Genomic DNA, 25,177 nt, shown 5'->3' with positions numbered 1-25,177 from the left:
TTAGGACAGTACGTTAAATTGAATGTAGAAGTTGACAATGAAATATACATACAAGATTTCTACATATTCGATGAAATCAAATATTCAGCACTTCTGGGTCTTGATTTTTGCAGAAAATCAAAGCTAAAACTAGACTTTGGAAATGAAGGACAAATTGATTGGATAAACTCAGACTTTATTATACAAGAACTAGACTCGACGCTGGACGTTAGATTATGTCAAGATTATAATATTCCAAATGAAACGATGACTAATGCTAAATGTGAAATTGACACAAGTAATCTACCACCTAATACACAATTTGGTTTCCTTAAACCAGTTAAGAGACTGTATGACGATTATCAGATTGTAATACAAGAAACACTTATTGATTTACAAAAACCAATAGATGTCATTTTATACAATTCGTCAAAAGCTAATAAATATTTGTGTAAAAATCTCAAAATAGCATTAATGTACCTAATATCATACCCTCAATACGGATGCGAAGAGAATTACATGATTGAAAGCGTAGATGATAATAAAAAACAGTTTCATATCCTTACTACTGATAATTACAAGAGACAAAAAATGCTTAGATTGCTTGAAAGGAATAGAGATCTTTTTGGAGAATCTGTTTTACAGCTGGGAAAAGCTATCGATGTTGAACACGAAATTAAGTTAACAACCGAAGAACCGGTACGTTTACGCGCTTATAGAAATTCACCAAAAGAAAAAGAAATAATACGACAACAAGTAAAAGAAATGTTGGATGCAAATGTTATCGAAGAAAGTAAATCACCGTATAGTTTCCCTGTAGTATTAGTTAAGAAGAAGAATGGGAAAATTAGATTTTGTGTAGACTACAGAAAATTAAATTCGATTACAATCAAAGACCGACATCCGTTACCATTGATTAACGACGCACTCGCAGCTCTTGAAGGAAGCAAATACTTTACTGTAATGGACTTATTGAGTGGCTATTGGAATATTCATGTAAAAGTATCAGATAGACCAAAGACAGCATTTATAACACCTGATGGCTTATATCAGTTTAAAGTGATGCCGTTTGGTCTTACCAATGCACCGGCGACATTTCAACGATATATGCAAAAAGTTTTAAGAAATGTATTGTATCAATTTGTCGTAGTATATTTGAATGACATAATAATATTCTCCAATACATTTGATGAACATCTACGACACGTGGAAAGCGTCTTGAAATTAATTAGAGAATATAATCTACGACTAGGCATTGAAAAATGTGAATTTCTTTGCAAAGAAGTAAAATATTTAGGACATATAGTTTCATCGGATGGGATAAAGCCAGATGAAGACAAGATAAAATCAGTTAAAGCATTTCCGATACCTAAGAAAGTTAGAGATGTACAGAGCTTTCTTGGACTAGCAAATTACTTTAGAGTGTTTGTACAAGACTATGCTTTTATAGCTGAGCCATTAACAAACCTGTTGCGCAAAGACGTCAAATTTAACTGGAATATTAAATGTCAAAAAGCGTTTGATGAACTTAAAAATAGATTAATTACTGCCCCAATACTGGCACAATATCAAGAAGTGCTCCCATTGAAATATTTACCGATGCCTGCGGCTATGGCATGTCAGCAATACTAGGACAGATTCAAAACGGAAAACATGTCGTCATAAGCTACAATAGTAAAATGTTTAATAGTGCACAACTAAACTATGGTATCACAGAAAAAGAATGTTTGGCTATAGTATGGGCTGTCGAACGGTATCGACATTACATATATGGCGAGCATTTTGTTGTATACAGTGACCATAATCCACTACAATATATTAGAAATTTGAAAAACCCAAACAGAAGATTAATGCATTGGAGAACAATACTCGAAGAATATGACTTGTGAAATATAAGTGAAATATAAGAAAGGAAAATTACATAACAATGCTGATGCATTGTCAAGATATCCATACGAGAAACCAGACGATTGGGAACCAGTAATACCCGTACTAATAAATCCTACAATAAACATAATAGAGAAACAAGATAGTGATAAATGGTGTAAAGACTTAAAAGAGAAAATAAAAAATAATCAACAAAGTAAAAGCTTAAGCAAATTCATTATTGAAAATGAAATTCTATATAGGATAAGTTATGATGATAATAGAAATAGGAGGCTACAGTTATGCCTTCCTAAAGAATTAAGACGACAAATCCTACAAGATTTACATGACAATGAGTTGTCCGGAGCTCACTTAGGATTTGAAAAGACATATGGAAAAATCAAAGAGAGATTTTTCTGGCCTCACTGTGAAAAGTCAATCAGAAAATACGTTAACAACTGTGAGTCATGTCAGTTGAATAAGGTCGACAATAAAGTCGAGAAAGGAATGCTGCAGCCTATCGACGCCAATGAACCATTTGAAATTGTCGGAGTAGACATACTTGGGCCTCTCTCTCCGACGTCAAAAGGCAGTAAATACATTATAATAATGATTGACTTATTTACAAAATGGATGGAAACAAAGGCAGTGAAAAATGTACAAGCCATTACTATAGCGAAATGGTTTGTTGATGAAGTTCTGGCAAGACACGGCGCCATTAAAAAGTGTTAACAGATAATGCCAGATACTTTATATCAGACTTTATGGAAGAAGTCTTTAAGTTGACAGCCTCCAAACACGTGAAAACAACACCATATAGTCCACAATCAAATGGAACTGCGGAAAAGGCATGTGGAACAGTAGCTATGATGCTTAAACATTATGTTCAAGATAATGTAACTAATTGGGACCAGTACTTACCTAAAGTAACATTCTCGTATAATGTTAGTAATCATAAAGCTACCAAGGTTTCTCCCTTTTTCTTACTATATGGAAGAGAACCAAAAGTACCAATTGACGTATCTTATGATCTGCCGCGTGATTTTGCATTTGGTACTAACTATTTAAAGTATATGGAGGAGACAAGAAGATTGGTTCAAATGAGAATTATATAAGCTCATAATGATGGTAAATTCCGTTATGATGCTATACATCGCGATGTAGTATTTGAGGAGGGTGACTTGGTGTCACTACATATTCCTCACAGAGAGATTGGTCTTAGTACGAAATTACTAAGCCAATATATTGGCCCTTATAAGATAATTACGCGACACAGTCCACTTGTATACACTGTCCAAAGTGTACAGAATCCAAGGAAAAAGTTTAAGAAAGTGCATATAAGACGATTAAGAAAATGGAAAAATGAAACAATTCCTGAATTGGACGGCATTGATGAAGTAGATAGTAACAATGCTGAACTCGATGCTACATGACAATGAAAATCAAGTGGACGATGAAATTGACAACACGGAAAAAGAAACAAAGCACAATGATGATCATAATACGGACAACGATTAAAATTTATTATAATGCATGGTTTATTGGTATTTTATAGATTTAAGTTATATAATGCATGCATTTTTTTAAGGTGAAGGGATTTTATAGTAAAATTTTATAATACAAAATTTGTAAACTAATGTGTACATGAGTTATATGTGTTACCACGCAATAGTTTTTACACATCTGAGGACAGATGATGACTTGAAGGGGCGGAAATGCAATAGTGGGTCAAAATTTATGATTCAAAATGCACTTAGAAATTATTATTAAATAATTTTTTAAAATTTTTTCCTTATATTATACAACACATAAATAACATACAAAATAAACGATATTTTATAATTAAAGTATTGAAATTTTGTTTGTTATAATTTTATATTATTTATATTGAAGCCAAGGTTGTATTTACTAATTATATTGTAATGTATTTTTGTTTTATTTTTCTATGAAAAATTATTGCAAAAATTATCATTATTTTTTATAAAAGCACTAAAATGTTATATTGAAAATCTAAAGGTAAACACCTTGTTTTTAACAGAGTTTTATTTTGTTTTTATTCAATATTGCAGTGTTAAAATAATGCACTGAAATGTTATATAAAAAAGTGAATAGTAAACTCCTAGTTTTAATAGTGATTAAAACCTGACTTAATGTGACACACTTTTTCCTCACGTACACTTTAGTATAAATAGAGGTGTCTCTCAAACACCAAAATCAGTTCTCCACTTGGAGTCATACCGTGTGTATTACTTTAAAGTGATTCAATAAAAGTATTTGCATATTATTTTGTGTGTGTTAACTTTCTCGACGCGGACCAACCGTTTGACATCACAAGGGACGCCTTTTGATAACTCCGTATCCACTTTGCGAAAGGAAGCGACCAAATATTACGTAAGTAAATCTTTTTATTATGAGAACTCCGGTCCCCGTATCCGATAACGGTCGGCTCTTAGTGTACCTTATAGGCCCACGGTCCTTCCAGGCCCACGGTCCTTCCAGGCCCACGGTCCTTTCAGGCCCACGGTCCTTATAGGCCCACGGTCCTTCCAGGCCTTCTGATCTGTGACTCTATATAGGTCTGAAACCCTATACGGATCTTAAACCCTATACGGATCTTAAACCCTACACGGATCTGAAACCCTGCACGGATCTGAAACCCTAGACGGATCTGAAACCCTAGACGGATCTGAAACCCTAGACGGGTCTGAAACCCTAGACGGGTCTGAAACCCTAGACGAGTCTGAAACCCTAGACGGGTCTGAAACCCTAGACGAGTCTGAAACCCTATTTGGGTGACAGACCCTATTTGGGTGACAGACCCTATTTGGGTGGCAGACCCTATTTGGGTGACAGACCCTATTTGGGTGACAGACCCTATTTGGGTGACAGACCCTATTTGGGTGACAGACCCTATTTGGGTGGCAGACCCTATTTGGGTGACAGACCCTATTTGGGTGACAGACCCTATTTGGGTGGCAGACCCTATTTGGGTGACAGACCCTATTTGGGTGACAGACCCTATTTGGGCTACAGACCTAATTGGTCAGAGTAGATTAAATAGGAAACCGCTCGTTCCTAAGCCACGCATTACTATAAGTTATCACTAAAAGAGTCAAAACCGTAAGGTAAGTGATGTATTGCCGAGTGTTTGGTTTACATAAGAAAGGTTAGACAAGCCTAGATACCCGTAATATACCCACTTCCCCTACAATATTTATTTTCAAAATGGGTTCCACTAGTCAGTCTATTATTATTCTTCATTTAGTTTTGAATAATAATTTTGATTTTAAAATTAGTTAGTTATATATCTCTACTGTTCGTATAATTTTTAATATTTATTATCAAAATTGGAGCCAGTAGTCAGTATACTATTATTCTTCATTTAGTTTTGAATAATAATTTTTGAAAATTCTATTAGTTTGTTATATATCTTTAAAGTTTATATAATTTTTAATATTTATTATCAAAATGGGTTCCACTAGTCAGACTATTGTTTTACTTCATTTAGTTTTGAATAATAATTTTTGATTTTAAAATTAGTTAGTTATATATCTTTACTGTTCGTATAATTTTTAATATTTATTATCAAAATGGGTTCCACTAGTCAGTCTATTATTATTCTTCATCTAGTTTTGAATTATAATTTTTGATATTTCAAATTGTTATCTATATACAGTATATTATTGACAACAAAAATTTATTTTCTCTTTCTATACTGTCTTAGGAATTTAATTTATTTTTTTTAAATTTTATTTTTTAATGCTATTTATATTATTTATGTTACAATTAAGTTTTAACAAATTGGATAAAAATGCTAAAAATCATTTCAATTTGTTTTGATATTATAAATTAAGAAATAAATTTAATCGACTCATGTTTTAGTAAATTAATTAAAAAATATAATGTACTTTAAACCAAAAAAAAAGTTATCTTGATAGGTTTATATATAAAAAATAATTTTAATAAAACTATAATTAGATTATTAATTAGATAGATAAAATTGGTTGTATATTCATAGAAAATTTATTGAACATAACTTTTATTATATAATTTATTTATTAGGGAAACAAATTTTATTATATATATATATATATATATTTATCTATTATGTATAGCAATACAATCATATTATATAATAAATGATATATAGATTTATGATAAAAAAATTTATATAAAATCGTTACAAAAAAATAATAGATGAAAAATTTATATACAGATTATGTTTTTAGTGTATATATATATATATATATATATATATATATATAAAAGTTTATTATATTATAAATTGATTAAAGATATACAGTATATAAATGTCAAACCCATACTAAGCCAAATTGCTCGGCCCTAATAATATGTGTACGTTTATCATCCCTAATCAGCACTGGTATGTCAGTGTCATCAGCCATACGACTCAATTCTGACATAAAGTCGTCCAATGATCTAACTTTTTGTCCATTGATTTCCTCAATAATGTCAAGTTTGTCCAAATTTTGACTACAGATCAACAACAAAAAAATTAAATAAAAAACAATACATTATTAGTAGTTATTGTAGATATAAAAAAATATATATAGATTTCCCATACTTTCCCAATGTATTGCAAAACTTTTCATAAACCAAAGCACCGCCACCAGAGAATGGACTCCATTTGATGGTCAGTCCTAATCGTAACGAGTGCTCCCATTGCCGTCTAGCTATATGTTGTGTCCTAAATATGGCACCGATATCAACAAAATCTAATATATATATAAACATATAAATATAATACTGCAATAATTAACAAAAAAAATAAATTAAAAATATTTTTTTTTAGTAAAAAATCTAAACTTTTAAACAAATTGGTGGCCAGTATTGAATAATTATGTTCATTAAATTGATTGGCAATACAGTTAATGGCCACCAATTGGCGGTACAAGTTCATAGTGGGACCGCCTGAAAAACCGGGATACTGGCCGGCCGTATGCATTAAGTATTTGCAATCGGGTGTAATCAGTGTAATATCATTTGCCAGCGGTCCTAAACTATCAGTACAAACCGTGTGGCCGTAACCCATGTTAATAATCGGACCTTTTTGGCTAAAGCCTACCGAAATTACTTCATCGCCAAATTCGGGTTCAGTTGTTACTGGACTACAGGCGCTGACCATCATATCAAACTGTAAATCGGGAACCCATATGAGTGCCAAATCGAGATTGTGATTTCTGTAGACCACTTGACCGGCACGCACGTCCGTTTCATGATTGAACTGTATGTACACTACGGTATGTCCTGTTGTTACGTGTTCATTGGTAACTATAAACGGTTGATAATGATGGTTAACAATAGTACCGGTGCCGCAGTCTTCGGGTAACCCGATCAGATAGTTCGGTGAATAGATTTTAACAAATTTAGTGGCCATCAGATTGTATATGTACTCAACACTATAGTTCCCGTTAGTCATAAAAGCCGTTTTCATCAGTAAACTATAGCCAACTGTCGCCTGTCTATTAAGTACATCCATTGTAGACAATTGTCGTCGACATTGTTTGCCAACAACAATATCCCGGTGCTTATAACCAATGTTTTGCCACCACTGATGACGACTGATGCCAACAATAGCTGATACTGTTATAACTGTCAATCGGTGTCTATTATAATACATGTTTTCTATACATTATTCACAATTAATTATAAATTTATATATTATTATTAAGTACTGATATTAAGATATGTAGTGTAATTGTAACAAAAATTTTACATTATTATGTATTTTAAAAAATATATTAACATTTTTTTTGTTATTGTTATAATTATAGTTGACTATTATATCACGAGATAAATTATTTTATTAATTCATTATATCGCTATAATTATCAACAATTTTTTTTAATCGATGATATAATCAATCAGTAGATTCATTATTGCCTTTTTATTAAAAAAAAAATAAAATTATATGTAATTAGAAATATTAATATATTCCTATCATTTAGTTATGTTATTGAAAGTAATTTATATGAAAAAAATTATTGTCAACCAAAATAAATTACAAATTTATTCTACTGTTTACCTATTTATCTATCTGTCTGTCTATCTATCTATCACTCAATCAAATGACCTAATGGTTGATTACTATCTGAAGATGTTGTTGTTATTGTCTTAACAGTCTTTTTAGTACATCATATGAGTGGTTGAACCAGATCTGGGTTTTCGTATTTTCTGCATATTCTTCATCATCATATCGTGAAGATTCATGTAATGGTTGCGCACCGTTACCAACGATAACAGACAGTAACTTTGAAACGATAGATCGCGCTCTTGGATGGCCCGACTGTAGTCCTGACAGTCAGGATATTTGACGGCTTTGACGAACAGTTCAGCTCTGGCCGGACAATAGGCGTGAATTTCGCGGACACGCCGTTGGATATCATTTTCGACGACAGTCATGGCTTCAATGCATTCGTGTTGTACTTCGACACCGAAATTGTTTCCATCTTCCATCTCAGGGACCATCAGATTCATGCCCACAACTAATGACAAACAGTATACCGATAGTTCCCATATCTGTGGCATCAATATGTCGACTAATTGACTCAAGTGTTGGTTCTCATTGACAGCAATTGCTTCTGAATTTGAGCCGTCAGTCAGTGATTTGTCCGATACTTTTACATCGGATTTATCTGTCATTGTCGCTGCAGTTTCAGATGATTTACTGATATCACTGCTAATGGTAATCATCGGAATGTTGAGACCGTTGTTGTTGTTGTTGTTGTTGCCATCGATGGTAAGTTGTTTGTCGATAAGTGTATTCAATTCGACAATCTTTTTCGGAAATTGCTGGACAATGACTTTGACGGCCTCGGCTTTGATCTGACCATTGTATGCCTCTTCCTCGGGATTCACTAATATCTTCTTCATTGTGGTCATTGTTTTTTTCTTTGGATTACTTTTACAACCGATATGTCTGTTCACTTGATTTTCTAGTTTTGTTTGAAATTTTTATTTATATTTTTTTTTAAAAAAAAGAGGTAAAGAATTTAGACTAATTTAAAAATAATAATTAATTTTTTAAATAAAATTTTATTTTAATAAATTATTTTTTTATTATTATTATCCATACGATTATACCATTGGTTTACATTTCATAGATAAACGTAAAACAAAATATCTTTATTTATTTTTTGATCACTTTTTTAAATATTAATGAAATTATTTGTAAATCACATTTTAAAAATTAATATTAATATATTTATTGAAAAAAATTATTATTAATAAATTTGGATGTGTGGTGAACAACAAACATACATTTTGTTATATAATTGTTAATTAATTAATTAATTTTTTATTAAAAAAAATTAAGTATACTTTTAACGTATAAAAAAATATAAATTCAAACCCACTTTATGTACAATTGTTGGACTCTAATAGTCTGTGGATTAAGTCCGCCCGAAAAATTGCGTATAAGCACCGGTATGTTGTTGTTGTCAGGAAAACGGCTTAACTCATACATAAATTGATCCAATGATCTGATTTGTTGTCCATTGATTTCAGCTATAATGTCAAATCTGTTCAAATTTTGACTTTTAAACAAAATTTTATTATTAGTTTGTATGTACAGTAATGTTAACACTATTGTTGTTGTGTTTTATCGTACTTTCCCAGTGTTTGGCAAAACTTTTCGTTAACCATAAGACCATTTAGACCATAGTATGTACTCCATTGTAGGCTTAGTCCTAACCTCACTGAGTGATTCCTATCCCGTCTAGCAATTTGTTGATAATAAAATTCAGTGCCGGTGTCAACAAAATCTGTTTAATCATCAAAAAAATATATATATATTAATAATACTAAATAAAGTGTAAATATTTTAGTTAATAACAAACTTTCAATTTGATTGAAATGTATTGAATAATTACATTCATTAGAAAGACTTCCGATACTGTTAACGGCTATCAATTTGCCGGACAAATTTACGGTCGGGCCACCGGAAAACCCGGGATACTGGCCGGCCGTGTGTACTACGTATCTACAGTCGGGAATCACATTGAAGATATCGTGACTGATCTTCGGTGCAAAAGTGTCCGTACAAACTACGTGGCCGTAACCCATGTTAATGACGCGCTTTTTTTGGCTAAATCCCAGAGATATAACTTCGTCGCCAAACTCGTGTTCGGTGTTAACCGTATCGATAGTACAACAGCCAAGCATACGACCAAACTCTAGTGTCGACACATATATGAGCGCTAAATCCAGTTCGGGATTCTTGTAGACGACTAAACCGATCCGTTTTTCGGTCTCGTGATTGCATTTTAAGTCTACAAATTGATGGCCACGTGTTACGTGTTCGTTGGTTATAATCAATGGTTTATTGCGAAAGTTTACGATAATACCGGTGCCCATACTTCCCGACACTATTTTCTGATAGTTCGGTGACCGGACTCTAAGAAATTTTGTTTCCATCCATTTGTTTATGACATCAATGCTGTACTTTTCGTTAGTCATGTGAACCATTTTCATCAACCGATAGTCAACTGTCTGTCCGTATTGTTGTTGTTGTTGTTGTTGTTGGTCATCCACTGTCGACAATTCATTTGGACATAGTGTGTCAACAATATCCCGGTGCTTATGACAACTGTTTTGCCACCACCACCACTGATGATGACAGCCAACAATAGCTGCCGCTGTTATAACTGTCAATCCATGTCTATTACAATACCGATACATGTTTTTTTTATGTATTTTAATCAATTATCAACTGATTTAAACGTTTTATTTATTTATTTTTTGAATATCAATCAAAATTTATTACTTAATTATATCTAATATTTAATATTTAATAATATATGTTATCTCGAGATTCATATTCAATAATAAACTTAATAATTGTATTATTAGTTAACGTGTTTTTACTTTTTTTGTTGATATAAATTTCTGTATATGTTTGAGATTTAATTAAAAAAAATATATTTATAAAATTTATTAATTAAATGTCACATTTATACAAATATATTTGGTTTTTTGTTGCTTTTTTTTTGTTGTTAACTAAAATTTTTAAAAGCTAATATTATTCATATATTTATTAATAAAAAAAAAATTTGGTTACAAAAATTATTATTAATAAATTTATTTAAATTTATTTTATTTAGTCAAAGTGTATATAGAAACATGCATTTTGTTATATAATTGTTAATTAATTAATTAGTTTAAAAACAAAATCTAAACCCATTTTAAGTCCAATTGTTGGGCACTAATAAACTGTTGATAATATCTACCCGAAAATTGTCTATAATTATGAATAAGCACCGGTATGTTGTTGTTGTCAGGAAAACGGCTTATCTCATACATAAAGTGATCCAATGATATAATATTTTGTTCATTGATTTCTAGTATAACGTCAAGTCTGTTCAAATTTTGGCTAAAATAAAAAATTTATTATTTATTAGATTTTACAGTAATATTAATATTGTTGTTGTTTTTTTTAAAACATACTTTCCCTGTGTTAGGCAAAACATTTCGTAGACCATAACACCATAGTTTGGACTCCATTGAAGGGTTAGCCCTAATCTCAATGAGTGCTCCCTTTCCCGTCTGGCAATCTGTTGTCTGAAAAATTCATTACCATTGACAACAAAATCTGTATAAAAATATAATTAATAATAATAATACTGAAAATTGAAAACTAATAAAATATATATTAAAAATGTGTTATTTATTTATTTATATTTTTTATTTTGTTACGAACTTTCAATCAAATTGATGGCAAGTATTGAATGTTTATATAGGTTAGTCATACTGCCCAAACAGTTAACGGCCACCAATTTGCCGGACAAATTTACTGTTGGACCACCGGAAAACCCGGCATACTTGGCGGCCGTATGTTTCACGTATTTACAATCGGGAACCATTGCAACGGGATCGGAGAGCGGTACTAAACTATCTGTACAGACAACATAGCCGTAACCTATGTTAACAATGGGTTCGTATTGGGGAAAGCCTAAAGTTATGAGTTCATCGCCAAATTCGAGTCCCGAATCCGATTCGATAGTACATCCGCTAACCATCGGACCAATCTGTAGACTCGGCGCATATATGAGCGCTAAATCCAATTCGGGATTCTTGTAGACAACTAAACCGATCGGCCATTCGTTTTCCGACTCGTGATTGCATTTTATGTGTACAAATTGATGGCCACGTGTTACGTGTTCGTTGGTTACTATCAATGGGATATTGTAAAAGTCGATGATAATACCGGTGCCGATATCACCGAACATTACGTGTCGATAGTTCGGTGACCGGACTCTAACAAATTTCGTGTCCATCCAATTGTTTATGACATCAATGCTGTACTTTTCGTTAGTCATGTGAGCCATTTTCATCAACTGATAGCCAACTGTCTGTCCGTATTGTTGTTGTTGTTGATCATCCAATGCCGACAATTCATTTGGATATTGTGTGCCAACAATATCCCGATGCTTATGACAACTGTTTTGCCACAACTGATGACAGCCAACAATAACTGCCGCTGTTATAACTGTCAATCCATGTTTATTACAATACCGGTACATGTTTTTTATGTATGTAATTAATTAACTACTGATTTATACGTTTAAACAAACACACAAAATAAAAACAATTAATTATTTTTGTTATGAGTTGACAACTATTTGATTTATATTAGTATACTATGTATGTAGCCATCGATTTCACGCGCGATTCAATACCATTGATATTATTATAAAATTCATTGAAAATACAGTTAATTATTACTATTTATTAAGTAATCTTTTATTACTAATTATTACTATCATTCACCTCCCTTTCCACATTACATACCCCTTTCCTAACCCACCTAACCTAACAAAAAAAAAACAGTTATACAATATATTATCAATAGTTCTGTATTGTATTGTATGTGTTGTAATTTACAGTATATTAATTTAGTATATACTGTATAGCTGTTTGTTTTTGTTGGGTTAGGTGGGTTAGGAAAGGGGTGTGTGTAATGTGGGGAATGGTAGTAAGATTGTTAATAATTAATAGTGAAAAAAATCTATTTAAAAAATTAAATAAATACATATTACAAAAAAAAATTTCCAACTATTTTATCACTAAATTATTTTTTTTTGTTAATTTTCTATAGCCTACATTTAATAAAAAAAATAGTAATATTAATATATCGACAACAAAAACAAAATTTGTAACAAAAAATTATAAATAAATTTATTATTCAAATATTTTTTTTATTATATAATTGTCAATTAATTAAAAAAAACTAATTTAAAAATATTTTATAAAATTCAAATCCACTTTAAGTTCAATTGTTGGGCTCTAATAATATCTGGATAATGTATGCCCGAATAATGTCTATCATTATGAATAAGCACCGGTATGTTGTTGTTGTCAGGAAAACGGCTTATCTCATACATAAAGTGATCCAATGATCTGATTTGTTGTCCATTGATTTCCACTATAATGTCAAGTCTGTTCAAATTTTGGCTAAAAAAACAAATTTATTATTAGTTTTACAGTAATGTTAATACAGTATTATTTTTTTTGAATGCATACTTTCCCTGTGTTAGGCAAAACTTTTCGTAAACCATAACACCATTTAGACCATAGTATGGACACCATTGTAGGGTTAGTCCTAATCTCAACGAGTGCTCCCTTTCCCGTCTGGCAATCTGTTGTGTATGAAATTCAGGACCATTGCCAACAAAATCTGTAATAATAATAAATAGTAAATGTTTTATTTATTGTATTATTTTGTTGTTTACAAACTTTCAATCAAATTGCTGGCATGTATTGAATATTTAAAATCATTAGTCAAATTGCCAACACTGTTAACGGCCACCAATTTGCCGGACAAATTAACGGTAGGGCCACCGGAAAACCCGGGATACTGGCCGGCCGTATGTTTCACGTATCTACTATTGCGATTCACATCAACGGGATCGGGATCGGGCGGCGGTGTTAGACTGTCCGTACAAACCACATGTCCGTAACCCATGTTAATAACATTGGGATCGTTTTGGCCGAAACCCAAAGATATGACTTCATCGCCAAACTCGAGTTCGGTAACCGATTCCATAGTACAGCCGCCAACCATCGGACCAATTCTCAGACTCGACACATATATGAGCGCTAAATCCAGTTCGGGATTCCTGTAAACAACTAAACCGACTCGCGTTTCGTTCACCAATTCGTGATTACATTTTACATATACAATATGATGGCCATCGGTTACGTGTTCGTTGGTCACAATTAAGGGTGTATTGTGAAAGTTTACGATAATACCGGTGCCAATGCTTCCCAATACTATTTTCTTATAGCTCGATGGTGACCGGACTCTAACAAATTTCGTGTCCATCCAATTGTATATGAAATCAATGTTGTACTTTCGGTTAGTCATGTAAGCCATTTTCATCAACTGATAGCCAACTGTCTGCCCGTGTTGTTGTTCATCCAGTGCCGACAATTCACTTGGACATTGTGTGTCAACAATATCCCGGTGCTTATGATAACAGTTTTTCGACCACTGATGACAGCCAACAACAATAGCTGTCGCAGTTATAACTGTCAATCCATGTCTATTACAATACCTGTACATGTTTTATGTATTATGTATTTGAAATCAATTAATAAGTTTCAAATTTTTTAAATCATATTTAAATTTATTAATTTTTTTTGTATTGTAAAACTGTTAATCTAACAATTATTTTTGTTATGAATTGACTATTTTATCTATTTCGTGATTATAAAAGTTTTAACTTAACTGTAAACAAATTTATTATTAATAAACTAAATATATTATAGTTGAATAAAAATTATTTTTTTTTTAAAATTATACAACAATTAGAAAAACACATTATAATAACAATAACTTAAAATTTAAAAATTTCATTTAGATTTACTAATGCATCGGTGATAATATCTACTGAAACTATATCATTAGTGTCACCGATATTACTATACCAACAAAAATAGGAGACTAACACCAAATACAGGCATATATATAGTGGACAGTTAGATATTCAGACAAACAGAGAGCACAGACTGTACAATAGAAAGACAGACACAAATCATACAATATATTAGATATTAGTAATGACTATAAAGCCAACCGATAGAGACCTACCCGTCGACTACTCGAAGATCGAGGACAACCTATACTTGGGTAACATTATGGCCGCCTATGACAAGGAAATGTTGCGCAAGAATGGCATCAAACGTGTGCTGACGGTCAGGGATGTCGGCATCGATGAGAGCGGTCGACTGCCAGATGTCGAGTACTTGCAAATCTGTTTGACGGATAACCTTCAGGACGACCTGTTGACACACTTTGCCGTCGCTCATCAGTTCATCGACGACGGCCTACGACAAGGGCAACCAGTCTATGTCCACTGCCGACTCGGTCAGTCACGTAGCGTAACAATTGTTGTCGGATATATCATGCGTAGAGACAAACTAGACTACAATGAAGCCCTGCGTCGGGTTAAAGCCAAACGGCCAAAAGCCCGACCGAACAACAGTTTCGAGTTTCAGCTAAAACTGTTCAAAGAGATGAACTACGGTTTGGATCCGATGAACGTCCAGTTCAGACAATATCTGTTGACTCGACTGACATATGTGTTGAAAAAGAAGATTATCAACAAAACTACTGATCCAGATATGACTATTGTCGACAAGTTTTTTGAAATTCTCGGCGACTCAGGCAATGTTGACGGAACAGCTACTGTTGGCGGCGGCGGTGCTATTACTGATGGCCAAACAGCAACAGCCGATAGTGGTCAGACAGCAGCTGTCAACGGCGGCGGCGGCGGAAACAGTGGTCAGACGACGACACAAGTCAGCGTCACTGCCGGTGGTGGTCCACAAACAACAGCATCCAAAACAAGTGCCGGTAAGACAACAACAGTCGTGAGCGCCGCCAGTAATCAGATAGCAGTCGGTAAAGGCAGTAGTAGTAGTACTAATAGTAGTAGTAGTGCTGGTCAGACAACACTTGGCAATGAATACAAGTGTCGCAAATGTCAGAAAGTATTGTTCAACGAGATCCAAGTGGTCAGAGATTTCATAAATGCTAGCGAATCGCGATACAAGTGTGACCACATATTTACCGAACCAATCAAATGGATGCCATTGGCCGATATTGTGTATCAGCAGCCGTCCGGCGATCTAAAGTGTCCGCAATGTTCGGCCAAATGCGGACAATTTGATTGGTGTAATAATCAGTGCCAATGTATTCTTCATCAAAAGATCAAACAGCTCTGTGTCTTCAAGTTTTTCGCAAAAGAGTTAAACTTTTTGAAGTAATTATTTGGTCTATTGTTGTGCTGGTCATCAATATTATTGTTTATTGTCATAAATGTGATTACAATTAATGTAACAATAAATAAATATATATTTTTTTAAAATATATTACAACATAATGTAATTACTAGATTAGTTAATTAGTATTATTTTTTTAAAAAATAATTATTTTTATACACTTATTGCATAACGCATAATGTGTTTTTAAAAGTTTTAACACAATTTTTTTTGCAAAATTATTGATAGCATTTAATTTTAACTCTATTTACATATATTTTCTTTAAAAAAACAAATATTTTTCTATTAATGTTTAATATTAAGTAGAGATGTCGGGAAAAAAATATATTATTTTCAAATCCACATAATGTCCAATAGCTGAGTCTGTATAGTATGCGGAGCTTTATCGCCCTTAATCAGGACAGTTATGTCGGCAGTTTGGGCAGTAATTTCATTCATAAAGTGATCCAACGATCTAACTATTTGTCCATTAATTCCCACTATAATATCATCGGTATCCAGATCTTGGCTTAATATATATATAGAAAACAACAAATCATATTAATTAATACTTTAATTATTAATTAATTACTATTTAAAAAAAACAGTTGTTTAGAAAGTGAGACAATACTTTTCAAGTGTTTTGCAAAACTTATCTCTGATAAGACAACCACCAGAAGCTAATGATAATGAAGTCCACTGTAGTGTCAGTCCTAATCTTAATGAGTGTTGAAATTCCCGTTTATCCATCTGTTGTATCATAAATATGCCACCGATTTCAACAAAATCTTTATTTTTATAGATTAATTATTTTCAACAAAAAATAAATAATATCCAAAAAAAAAAATAGTATTACTTTTAAACAAATCAATGGCAAGTATTGAATAGTTATATTGATTGTATTCACGGCCAATACAGTTGATGGCCACCAATTTGCCCGATAAATTCATAGTAGGACCGCCAGAAAAACCGGGACACTGGCCGGCCGTATGCTTTACGTAGCTTATTGTGGGAATGAAAACTATGGGATCGGCTGGCGGTCCAAAACTGTCCGTACAGACCGCATGGCCGCAGCCCATGTAAATAGTCGGTCCAAATGGTGTAAAACCTACCGAAATGACTTCATCGCCAAACTCGAGTTCGCTATCCACTACTGGTTGACAATCGCTGAGCATAAAATCAAACTGCAAACTGGGAACCCATATAAGTGCCAAATCAAGCGCATGATTCTCGTAGACTACTTGACCGGGACGTGCATTGGATTCGTGATTGCACTGTATATACATAATAGATCGGCCAGAGGTTACGTGTTCGTTGGTTACTATTAACGGTTGGCGGCTATACTTAATCACAGTACCGGTGCCGATACCTTCCGATAGTCCTAACTGATAGTTTGGTTGATAAACTTTGACAAATTTGCTGGCCGTCAGATTGAATATATAGTCAATGTTGTACTTTTGGTTAGTCATGTGAACCGTTTTCATCAACTGATAACCAACTGTCTGTCCGTATTGTTGTTGTTGTTGTTGTTCATCCAGTGTGCAAACAATATCCCGGTGCTTATAACCAATGTTTTTCGACCACTGATGACAGTCAACAACAATAGCTGCCGCAGTTATAACTGTCAATCCATGTCTATTACAATACCGGTACATGTTTTTTATGTATGTATCTAATCAATGATTAATTGATTAACAATCATATTTAAAACAATTAAAATTTATTTATTACAGTTACATAACAACAACAAAACATAAAAACATTTTATAATGTAAAATCAATTGATCAAACAATTAATTAAAAGTTAATTAATAATTAATTAATCACGAGATTAATTTTATCATTTAAAATCAATTATTAATTATATTCATTCATTTAGACTGTAATATCTAAATATCAGTAAAAAATAATAATATGATTTTTGTTTGAAATAAATTATATATTGTATATATATTTTTTAATAGAAAATTGATTATTAATATATACAGTAATAAAATACAGTATAAAGTTTATGAAGTATAAGTTTATGATACAAATTAAAAAAATAAATGTAATGTTTATACAGTATTATTGACATAAAAATATATAGCATAAGTAGAAATAAGTAAATAAATTATTAATAACTTTGTGTTAATAAAAATTAATAACTAAAAAAATAAATTAAATTTAAAAAAAAATAAATAAATAAATTACTGTTTCATCCAATCGGAGTCCAATATCTGATTGATATGAAACCTATTGATGGGATCCAAACACAGTATGTTTGCCAACAATTGTCGGACACTATCGGATACTTGCATATCGTCGGGAAATTCTACCGGTTTTTGTTTCAATCGGATAATATCATCGCGTGTTTGGCCATAAAACGGATTTATCCAATAGATCATCACATAGAGTATGACACCTACGCTATAGATATCGCTTTTGAAGGCATTATAGTCTTCCTCTTTGTCGAACACTTCCGGTGCCATATATGGATCAGTTCCCACATGACTGGAACAGATGGCCTTACCGTTGTTGCTGATGTCGACCACACGTGAAAAACCGAAATCAATATACTTGAGCGCCAATTGTTGTCCATTGGTTTCCTTAATCATTACGTTTGACGGTTTGATATCCCGGTGCACAATAGTCAGACCGTGCAAATAGGCCAATCCATCGACCATTTGTTTCATATACTGTTTAGCTACCCGTTCAGCGAACGGACCGTTATTTTCCATAATCTTATCGTACAATTCCCGGCCGTCAAACAACTCCATTAGTATCCATTCCTGACTGCGACTGTAGTTTTCGAATAGATCTAAAAATCTGATGACATTTCTATGTCCCGGTGCTCTCAACAGTATATTGATGACCACTAATTCCTGGTCGTTATATTTTTCTCTGACCAATCGTTTATCATTAAATTTGACGGCCACTCTACGAGACTTATATTTAGCTATGAATACATCCGAGAAGGTACCCGAACCGATACGGATGCCCAACACTAGCGACAAACTGCGGGCRTGTTTYAGGTCATCGATGGTTATRGTATTAGTGGTCAACGATTCCAGTGTTTTGTGTCCGATGTAAGCCATTATCACTGTTATTATTGTTGTTGTTGTTGTCTTCAGTTGTCTTATCAAACATTGATTTTTTCCGACAGTTTATTARTTATGTTTTGGTTTCGACTGTATGTTTCAATAACATAGATATATAAAGTATTAGTAATAAATAAAAAGTAAATTCAAATAAAAATTAATTTAATGCGTGAACGCATATTAAAAAAAATAATTATTGCATTTGTAAGTTATTAATTAAATTATTTATTTTTAAAAAAAAACTAATATATTTTACATATAACAAAACTATTATTATTAAAAATTTCTATAAAAAAATAAACATTTATTTAATAATTCAAAGTTACAGTATAAGTGTCTAATTTTTTSTATTAAACTATTTWATTTTTTATAAACTTATTTTTTTATATCGAATAAACTAAACCAGTTGAGAATGCTATACCTAATACCTATACCTATGCTATACCTTTACCATTTCTATACGAACATCTTAATTAAAAAAATTTCTATACGAACATCTTAATTAAAAAAATTAGATTTTTGCCAAATGTGTAGCAGATGCCCTGGGCATCTATTTTCAGGTGGTGACGCCTATTATTTTAATTTTATATTATTAATTAATTTATAAAACATTGTTTTTATAATATATTTGCTTGTATTTTTGTTTTGTATACCTTTAATTAAAAGGTAATATAATTAGAAATAAGTAAATTAATTGTAAATTTAATTAACAAGCTAAAAACAGTAAATTACATTATTTTTATAAATACAGTTGCTTTTTAGCAATTTAAATTGGCAGGCAAATAAAATAGATGCCCAAAATGCCAGGCATTTATGGCATCTATTTGGGCATTGCCAGGGCAGGCATTTATTTTCTTAAAACCCTGGTCGTGAGACACCGGAAAGTCCCACTGACTTATGGAATGCATATACGGAATCCTTTCAGTAGTTCGTGAAAATAAAACAAACATAAATTAATTTGAATGACTAAAGTAAAATCATTTAAAGTAACTTACGCTAACCTACTGAAATTTAATATATTATTTAATTTTTTAAACATTAGTTTTTTATAAACAATATAAAATAATAAATTTAATTTATATAAACTAATTAATAAATTATTTAATTAACTCATAKGTGTGTAGAAATTTACTGAAAACAAGAACTTCACATATCGTAAGGTTGTTAACAACTGGTTAGATATTATTTTAATCAAATAATTTATTATATAAAAATGAAATTTAAAAAATCAAATATAAAAATTTATAAAAATTGGTATAAACTTAATCGATTTTTTAACTATACGTCTTCAACTCTACTTGCTCCGTTTATCACAAAGAATAGTTACTAATTTAATGAGTTGCAATCTTTTGCACAATTAGTATGGACTACAACATCTAATATTGGTTGTGCTAAATGCACTATACATATATCTAAAACACCAAATGATACTACGACATATGTATGCGAGTTTAAAACTCGCGGTAATTTTACCGGACAGTATGTTAATAATGTTGAAAGTCACCGTTAAAATTGTTTAAATAAACCTGATTTAAACATTCACTTAATCGATAGTATGGTTAGGAGGTGCAAATGGAGTGAAAAGTTTATAAGGTTCCAGTCCCTGAACCTATCGAGTCCTGCCGAACATCGAACTGAACGGGTCATCAGACATGGCATCATATGAAGAAAAAGTTGTTTATATAYTGCACTGTTATGTGTACGTTGGTGCAAAACAAAAGCATATAATATCAAACTAATTATAATCTAATTATATAAATAAAAATCAACAAAAATAATTATATTATAGCAAAGAATAGTAAACGTAATCAGTAATAGGTACACATATAATAAGCGCTTACTAAGGTTACATTTAAATAAAAATTTAGGTATATCAATTAATAAATTATAAACGGTTTTGTCATAATCGGTAATATTTATAAATTTATTTTAAAAATCATATTAAAAATTACTAGTACAAAACATAACTATGATGATCAATCAATAATGTACTACAATAATAAAGAAGACGGTCAATCGATCTTGAGCGTCGTATTTTTTGAATAACTTTTGAACGGTTATAGATAATTTAATTCTGTAAAATACATTTAAGAATATCATATTGACCACACTTAATATTCACACAATCACAAAACTAGGATGACCAGATATACAAAATATCGGGACCAACGCAAGACACTATGCTACAGGTCAAACTACAACAGACTAATTTTTATGACAATGTAAATTTGTAGTCAAGAAATAATAGTTTAATATAAAAAAGAATCATCAAAATCGGATTGGTACTTTTATTTTTATACCTTGTTCAATATGTCATAAATCACATTGTATAAAATTGACGTTATTTATGACTATTATATATTTAGAAGATTAAATTTTCAATTATATTATTATTTCTAAAAACAAAATTATATTATGCCGACTAGTTTTCGAAATAATCAACTCAATATGAATCACACTATTGTAATTTGATATTATAATTTATATTGAAAGTCGATTATTTCGAAAACTAGTCGACATATTCGACATATACAACAGAATTAAATTATCTCATAGCGTTTAAAAGTTATTCAAAAAATACACTGCTCAAGATCGATTGACCACCTTCTTATATTAAAAATAGTTAAAAGTAGTTATCAAGGAAAAAAATAAAATGTAAATTTTAAAATATTAATTATTTTATAGTCAATTTTTGAAAATATTTCACAACTTTATCATAATTAGTATATATAAGTAATATTTCAGTTTACTTACTTTATAAACATCCCGCCTGAGCCCCAAAAATGAAGACGTGTAGCGTTAGCGACGCAAAACGTTACATTTTTGGGGGCTCAGCCGGGATGAGTATAAATTAATAGTACTCTGTGATATATTACTTTTATATACTAAATAGTGTAGGGGAAGTGGATATTACAGGTATCTAAGCTTAACTAACCCTACTTATGTAAATTCGGTAACACACCACTTAGCTTACGGTTATAAAATGGCGATATGTATCTTTTAGTTGATAAAATTCACACACAATTAAATCATGATGTTTTAATATGATCTATAATTAAATTCATAGATATTGTTTGTTTGCATATTGAACAACAATACTTTCTTTCATTGTGCAAAAATAAAGATCTATCCATTTTAATGATAATAGCTGTGAGGAACCAGAAACACTCGCAGTACCATAATCGTTTGTATCCGAGACCTCCAGAGCCTCCATATCCGCGAAATTCTTTGCTTTGCCAGACATTGTATCGTAATATTCAAAAACTGTAATTTAAACTTAAAAAAGAAAGCATATAATACAAATAATATATTGAATAAAATTAGTAAAAATGCTTTCGCTTTTTATATTATTTCTCTCTAATATAATTTTATAAAAATTAAAAGTAAGTCAAAAATATACAATTTTAATTAATAACTCGAGATTATCTCGTAATTAAAAATTTTGTCACACGTCAATACCGAAATTTTGCCGCCACTCATCACCCCGACAAACATGTTGACAAACCTAAAGACATCCGTCACCCTAGGACTACCAAATTTCAATTTGTTTGTATTATTATTTTAAACTCCTTAATTCTAACTTTATGTATAAAGTTTATGCAAGCATACGATCCGCTCACAGAGGTACTGGACAATTATAAAAAATATCTTACTATTGACGCAAATGCTAATAGATATGTGTTATCTACTTTTTTGTTTGTAATAATTATTGTTTTATTACATTCCAGGAGTTACAAAAACACTACCACACAAACTAGTGTTAAGGGTATAACCGTGTCCACTCAATATCGAGACATTGATACTGTATTTTATGTTAAGGAACTCAACGCTGATAATTACATTTATGTCAAACATAAAGGGTTATTTGTAAATGAAACTAGTTTTCATATATTGTTGAAACACCATTTAAACAAATGTATTGATAATAACTGTTGTATACCACTTGAACATGAATGTGAAAAAATATACAAATAAGAAAAAGTTATCACGACATGTATGTAAAGTTATGTTTAATTTCTGTTGTAACAAATGTGACGTAAAATTGATACCTTAAAAGTTCACATTAAAAGTCATAAAAAAATAAGAAATATTTGTTTTGTTTTATTATATGTTTTTATGTATACAATTTCTTGAAATATGAAACAATAAAACGAGTATTTATTATGCATATGTGTTGTTTAATTAAAGGATAAATTTTCAATAATTCAAACAATACTAGTTAAATATGCAACTGGTTTGACCCACTATTGTAATATTTAAAATATTTAATTATTTATTACTAAAAGAATTAGATCAAAAGTTTATGTTAAATACGTTAAAAAAAATTATTTATAAAAAATTTATTTCATTATTATCATTAACATGGATAGAACTATATTTTTGCACAAAGAAGATAGTGTTGTTGTTCAATATGCAAACATACAACAATATCTATGAATTTAATTATAAATCATAATCATTCCACATTTGTGATAAAAAAATTTAGTACAAGAAAACAACTTTCACGTCAGATATATAGTGTTTTTTGTTATAAATTTAATACGGAGAGCACCAGATATGATACGTTAAAGTCTTATATTGAAATAGTGTGTCAATCAAAGAAAAAGCCTGCTTATAAATTGTGTGTATGTCTCCTCCCACGCAAACAGTGTAGTAATAGCTACAGTACAGCAGTAACTGTTACTACACTGTTTGCGTGATAAGTGGGAGGAGACATACACACAACTGCAAAATTGACAGGACCTCTGTTGTCAATGATTAAACATTCATTTGCAGGAAAATATTTAAATAATATTTATTCCATGCAAACAAGTTGTTATTAACATAAAATTTATTATTTATGGCTTTTAATATGAGTTTGTAGATTATCAAATCTACTACATTTTAAATTACATTTAAAACAATAAAAACTAAATAATATTTTACATAAATGCCTAAAAAGCATTTTTCTGGAGTTTGATGTTTTCTGACATTTATATGTTCCACTTTTATATTTCCGAATTTCCGATAACTCCTAATAACTCTTTATACGCCTCTTTAAACGAAATTAATAATTAAAATACTATATAATAATAATTTTTTCTGTCATTTTTTCTTAAAACTTTCGGGTTGGTCGGCATGTTTATCGGGATGATTATTAGAAGCAAAATATAAATATTAGCTATGTGCAATTCTTTTGAATTTTTTGCAGTCCTTAGCCATATCTGTAGAACGGGAAATATTGTCCACAGTTACATACGAAGATATTGGTTTGAAAGGATAAGTAACTGAAATTTACATATATATGTACACTATATTAATTGCAATAGTTTTTATTTTTAATAATTATTATTCTGAAAATTATTTCAAACACATTATTTGTTTTTAATATTTAAATGATATAATGAAAATTATAAAAGCACTAAAATATTATATTGAAAACAAAGGTAAACACGGTCCATATAAGCCTACGGTTTTTATAGGGCCACGGTATTTTCAGACCTGTGTTATTCAGGCCCACGGTCCTTCCAGACTATTTGACTTTCAGGCCCACGGTCATTCCAGACTATTTTTTACTCAGGCACAGGTCAAAACCCGTAGTTAGACTGAAACTCTATACTGTTCTGGAACTCTATACTGTTCTGAAACCCTAGACGGTTCTGAAACCCTAGACGGGTCTGAAACCATATTTGGGTGCCAGACCCTATTTGGGTGACGGTTTGTATACCGAGTGTTTGGTTTACATAAGTAAGGTTAGCTAAGCTTAGATATCCGTAATATACCCATTTCCCCTACAATATAAAAAGTCACAATTAGTTTGAAAAAATTTTTGCAATTATATTTTATTATTTTTGTAAAATACTTATAACTATAACTTTTAATGGCTTTGAGAAAAATGTTTTTCGTGTATTCATAAATCTAACTATTATTATAATAATAATATAACTAAATGTTAAATTTAATGTATAAATTAAATAATGTTGACCTTA

General features: G+C 31.1%; 8 protein-coding genes across 8 annotated transcripts; 1 reads left to right on the top strand and 7 right to left on the bottom strand.

The window, feature by feature from the left end:
• Nucleotides 1-6,158: 6,158 nt before the first annotated feature.
• On the bottom strand, nt 6,159-7,480 carry LOC128955479 (uncharacterized). Its single transcript, XM_054301154.1, has 3 exons — nt 6,673-7,480; nt 6,431-6,581; nt 6,159-6,339 (listed from the first exon to the last, which is right to left on the bottom strand). Exons 1-3 carry the CDS (start codon nt 7,343-7,345, stop codon nt 6,159-6,161), a joined length of 1,005 nt encoding a protein of 334 aa, XP_054157129.1. The 5' UTR covers nt 7,346-7,480.
• A 512-nt stretch (nt 7,481-7,992) lies between these two features.
• On the bottom strand, nt 7,993-8,748 carry LOC128955528 (proteasome activator complex subunit 3-like). The gene has a single exon (XM_054301202.1). The coding sequence runs from the start codon at nt 8,746-8,748 to the stop codon at nt 7,993-7,995; it is 756 nt and encodes a 251-aa protein (XP_054157177.1).
• A 463-nt stretch (nt 8,749-9,211) lies between these two features.
• On the bottom strand, nt 9,212-10,575 carry LOC128955527 (uncharacterized). Its single transcript, XM_054301200.1, has 3 exons — nt 9,705-10,575; nt 9,476-9,629; nt 9,212-9,401 (listed from the first exon to the last, which is right to left on the bottom strand). The coding sequence occupies exons 1-3, from the start codon at nt 10,543-10,545 to the stop codon at nt 9,212-9,214; spliced, it is 1,185 nt and encodes a 394-aa protein (XP_054157175.1). The 5' UTR covers nt 10,546-10,575.
• A 462-nt stretch (nt 10,576-11,037) lies between these two features.
• On the bottom strand, nt 11,038-12,407 carry LOC128955526 (uncharacterized). Its single transcript, XM_054301199.1, has 3 exons — nt 11,564-12,407; nt 11,311-11,455; nt 11,038-11,236 (listed from the first exon to the last, which is right to left on the bottom strand). The coding sequence occupies exons 1-3, from the start codon at nt 12,384-12,386 to the stop codon at nt 11,038-11,040; spliced, it is 1,167 nt and encodes a 388-aa protein (XP_054157174.1). The 5' UTR covers nt 12,387-12,407.
• Nucleotides 12,408-13,118: 711 nt separating this feature from the next.
• LOC128955525 (uncharacterized) lies at nt 13,119-14,461 on the bottom strand. The gene is made up of 3 exons (XM_054301198.1): nt 13,600-14,461; nt 13,387-13,540; nt 13,119-13,317 (listed from the first exon to the last, which is right to left on the bottom strand). Exons 1-3 carry the CDS (start codon nt 14,426-14,428, stop codon nt 13,119-13,121), a joined length of 1,182 nt encoding a protein of 393 aa, XP_054157173.1. The 5' UTR covers nt 14,429-14,461.
• Nucleotides 14,462-14,710: 249 nt separating this feature from the next.
• Nucleotides 14,711-16,199, top strand: LOC128955311 (dual specificity protein phosphatase 12-like). Its single transcript, XM_054300973.1, has one exon. The coding sequence runs from the start codon at nt 14,926-14,928 to the stop codon at nt 16,132-16,134; it is 1,209 nt and encodes a 402-aa protein (XP_054156948.1). The 5' UTR covers nt 14,711-14,925; the 3' UTR covers nt 16,135-16,199.
• Nucleotides 16,200-16,482: 283 nt separating this feature from the next.
• On the bottom strand, nt 16,483-17,833 carry LOC128955523 (probable periplasmic serine endoprotease DegP-like). Its single transcript, XM_054301197.1, has 3 exons — nt 16,985-17,833; nt 16,760-16,916; nt 16,483-16,657 (listed from the first exon to the last, which is right to left on the bottom strand). Exons 1-3 carry the CDS (start codon nt 17,781-17,783, stop codon nt 16,483-16,485), a joined length of 1,131 nt encoding a protein of 376 aa, XP_054157172.1. The 5' UTR covers nt 17,784-17,833.
• A 484-nt stretch (nt 17,834-18,317) lies between these two features.
• LOC128955522 (testis-specific serine/threonine-protein kinase 3-like) lies at nt 18,318-19,306 on the bottom strand. The gene has a single exon (XM_054301196.1). It carries the CDS (start codon nt 19,203-19,205, stop codon nt 18,318-18,320), a length of 888 nt encoding a protein of 295 aa, XP_054157171.1. The 5' UTR covers nt 19,206-19,306.
• Between the last annotated feature and the right edge of the window lie 5,871 nt (nt 19,307-25,177).

Source organism: Oppia nitens, unplaced genomic scaffold (genome assembly GCF_028296485.1).
Source record: "Oppia nitens isolate AA-2021 unplaced genomic scaffold, nextdenovo-longstitch-racon4-pilon3 scaffold2_pilon_pilon_pilon, whole genome shotgun sequence".
NCBI classification, from domain to species: Eukaryota; Metazoa; Arthropoda; class Arachnida; order Sarcoptiformes; family Oppiidae; genus Oppia; species Oppia nitens.
This window is presented reverse-complemented; position numbering and strand designations above follow the sequence as displayed.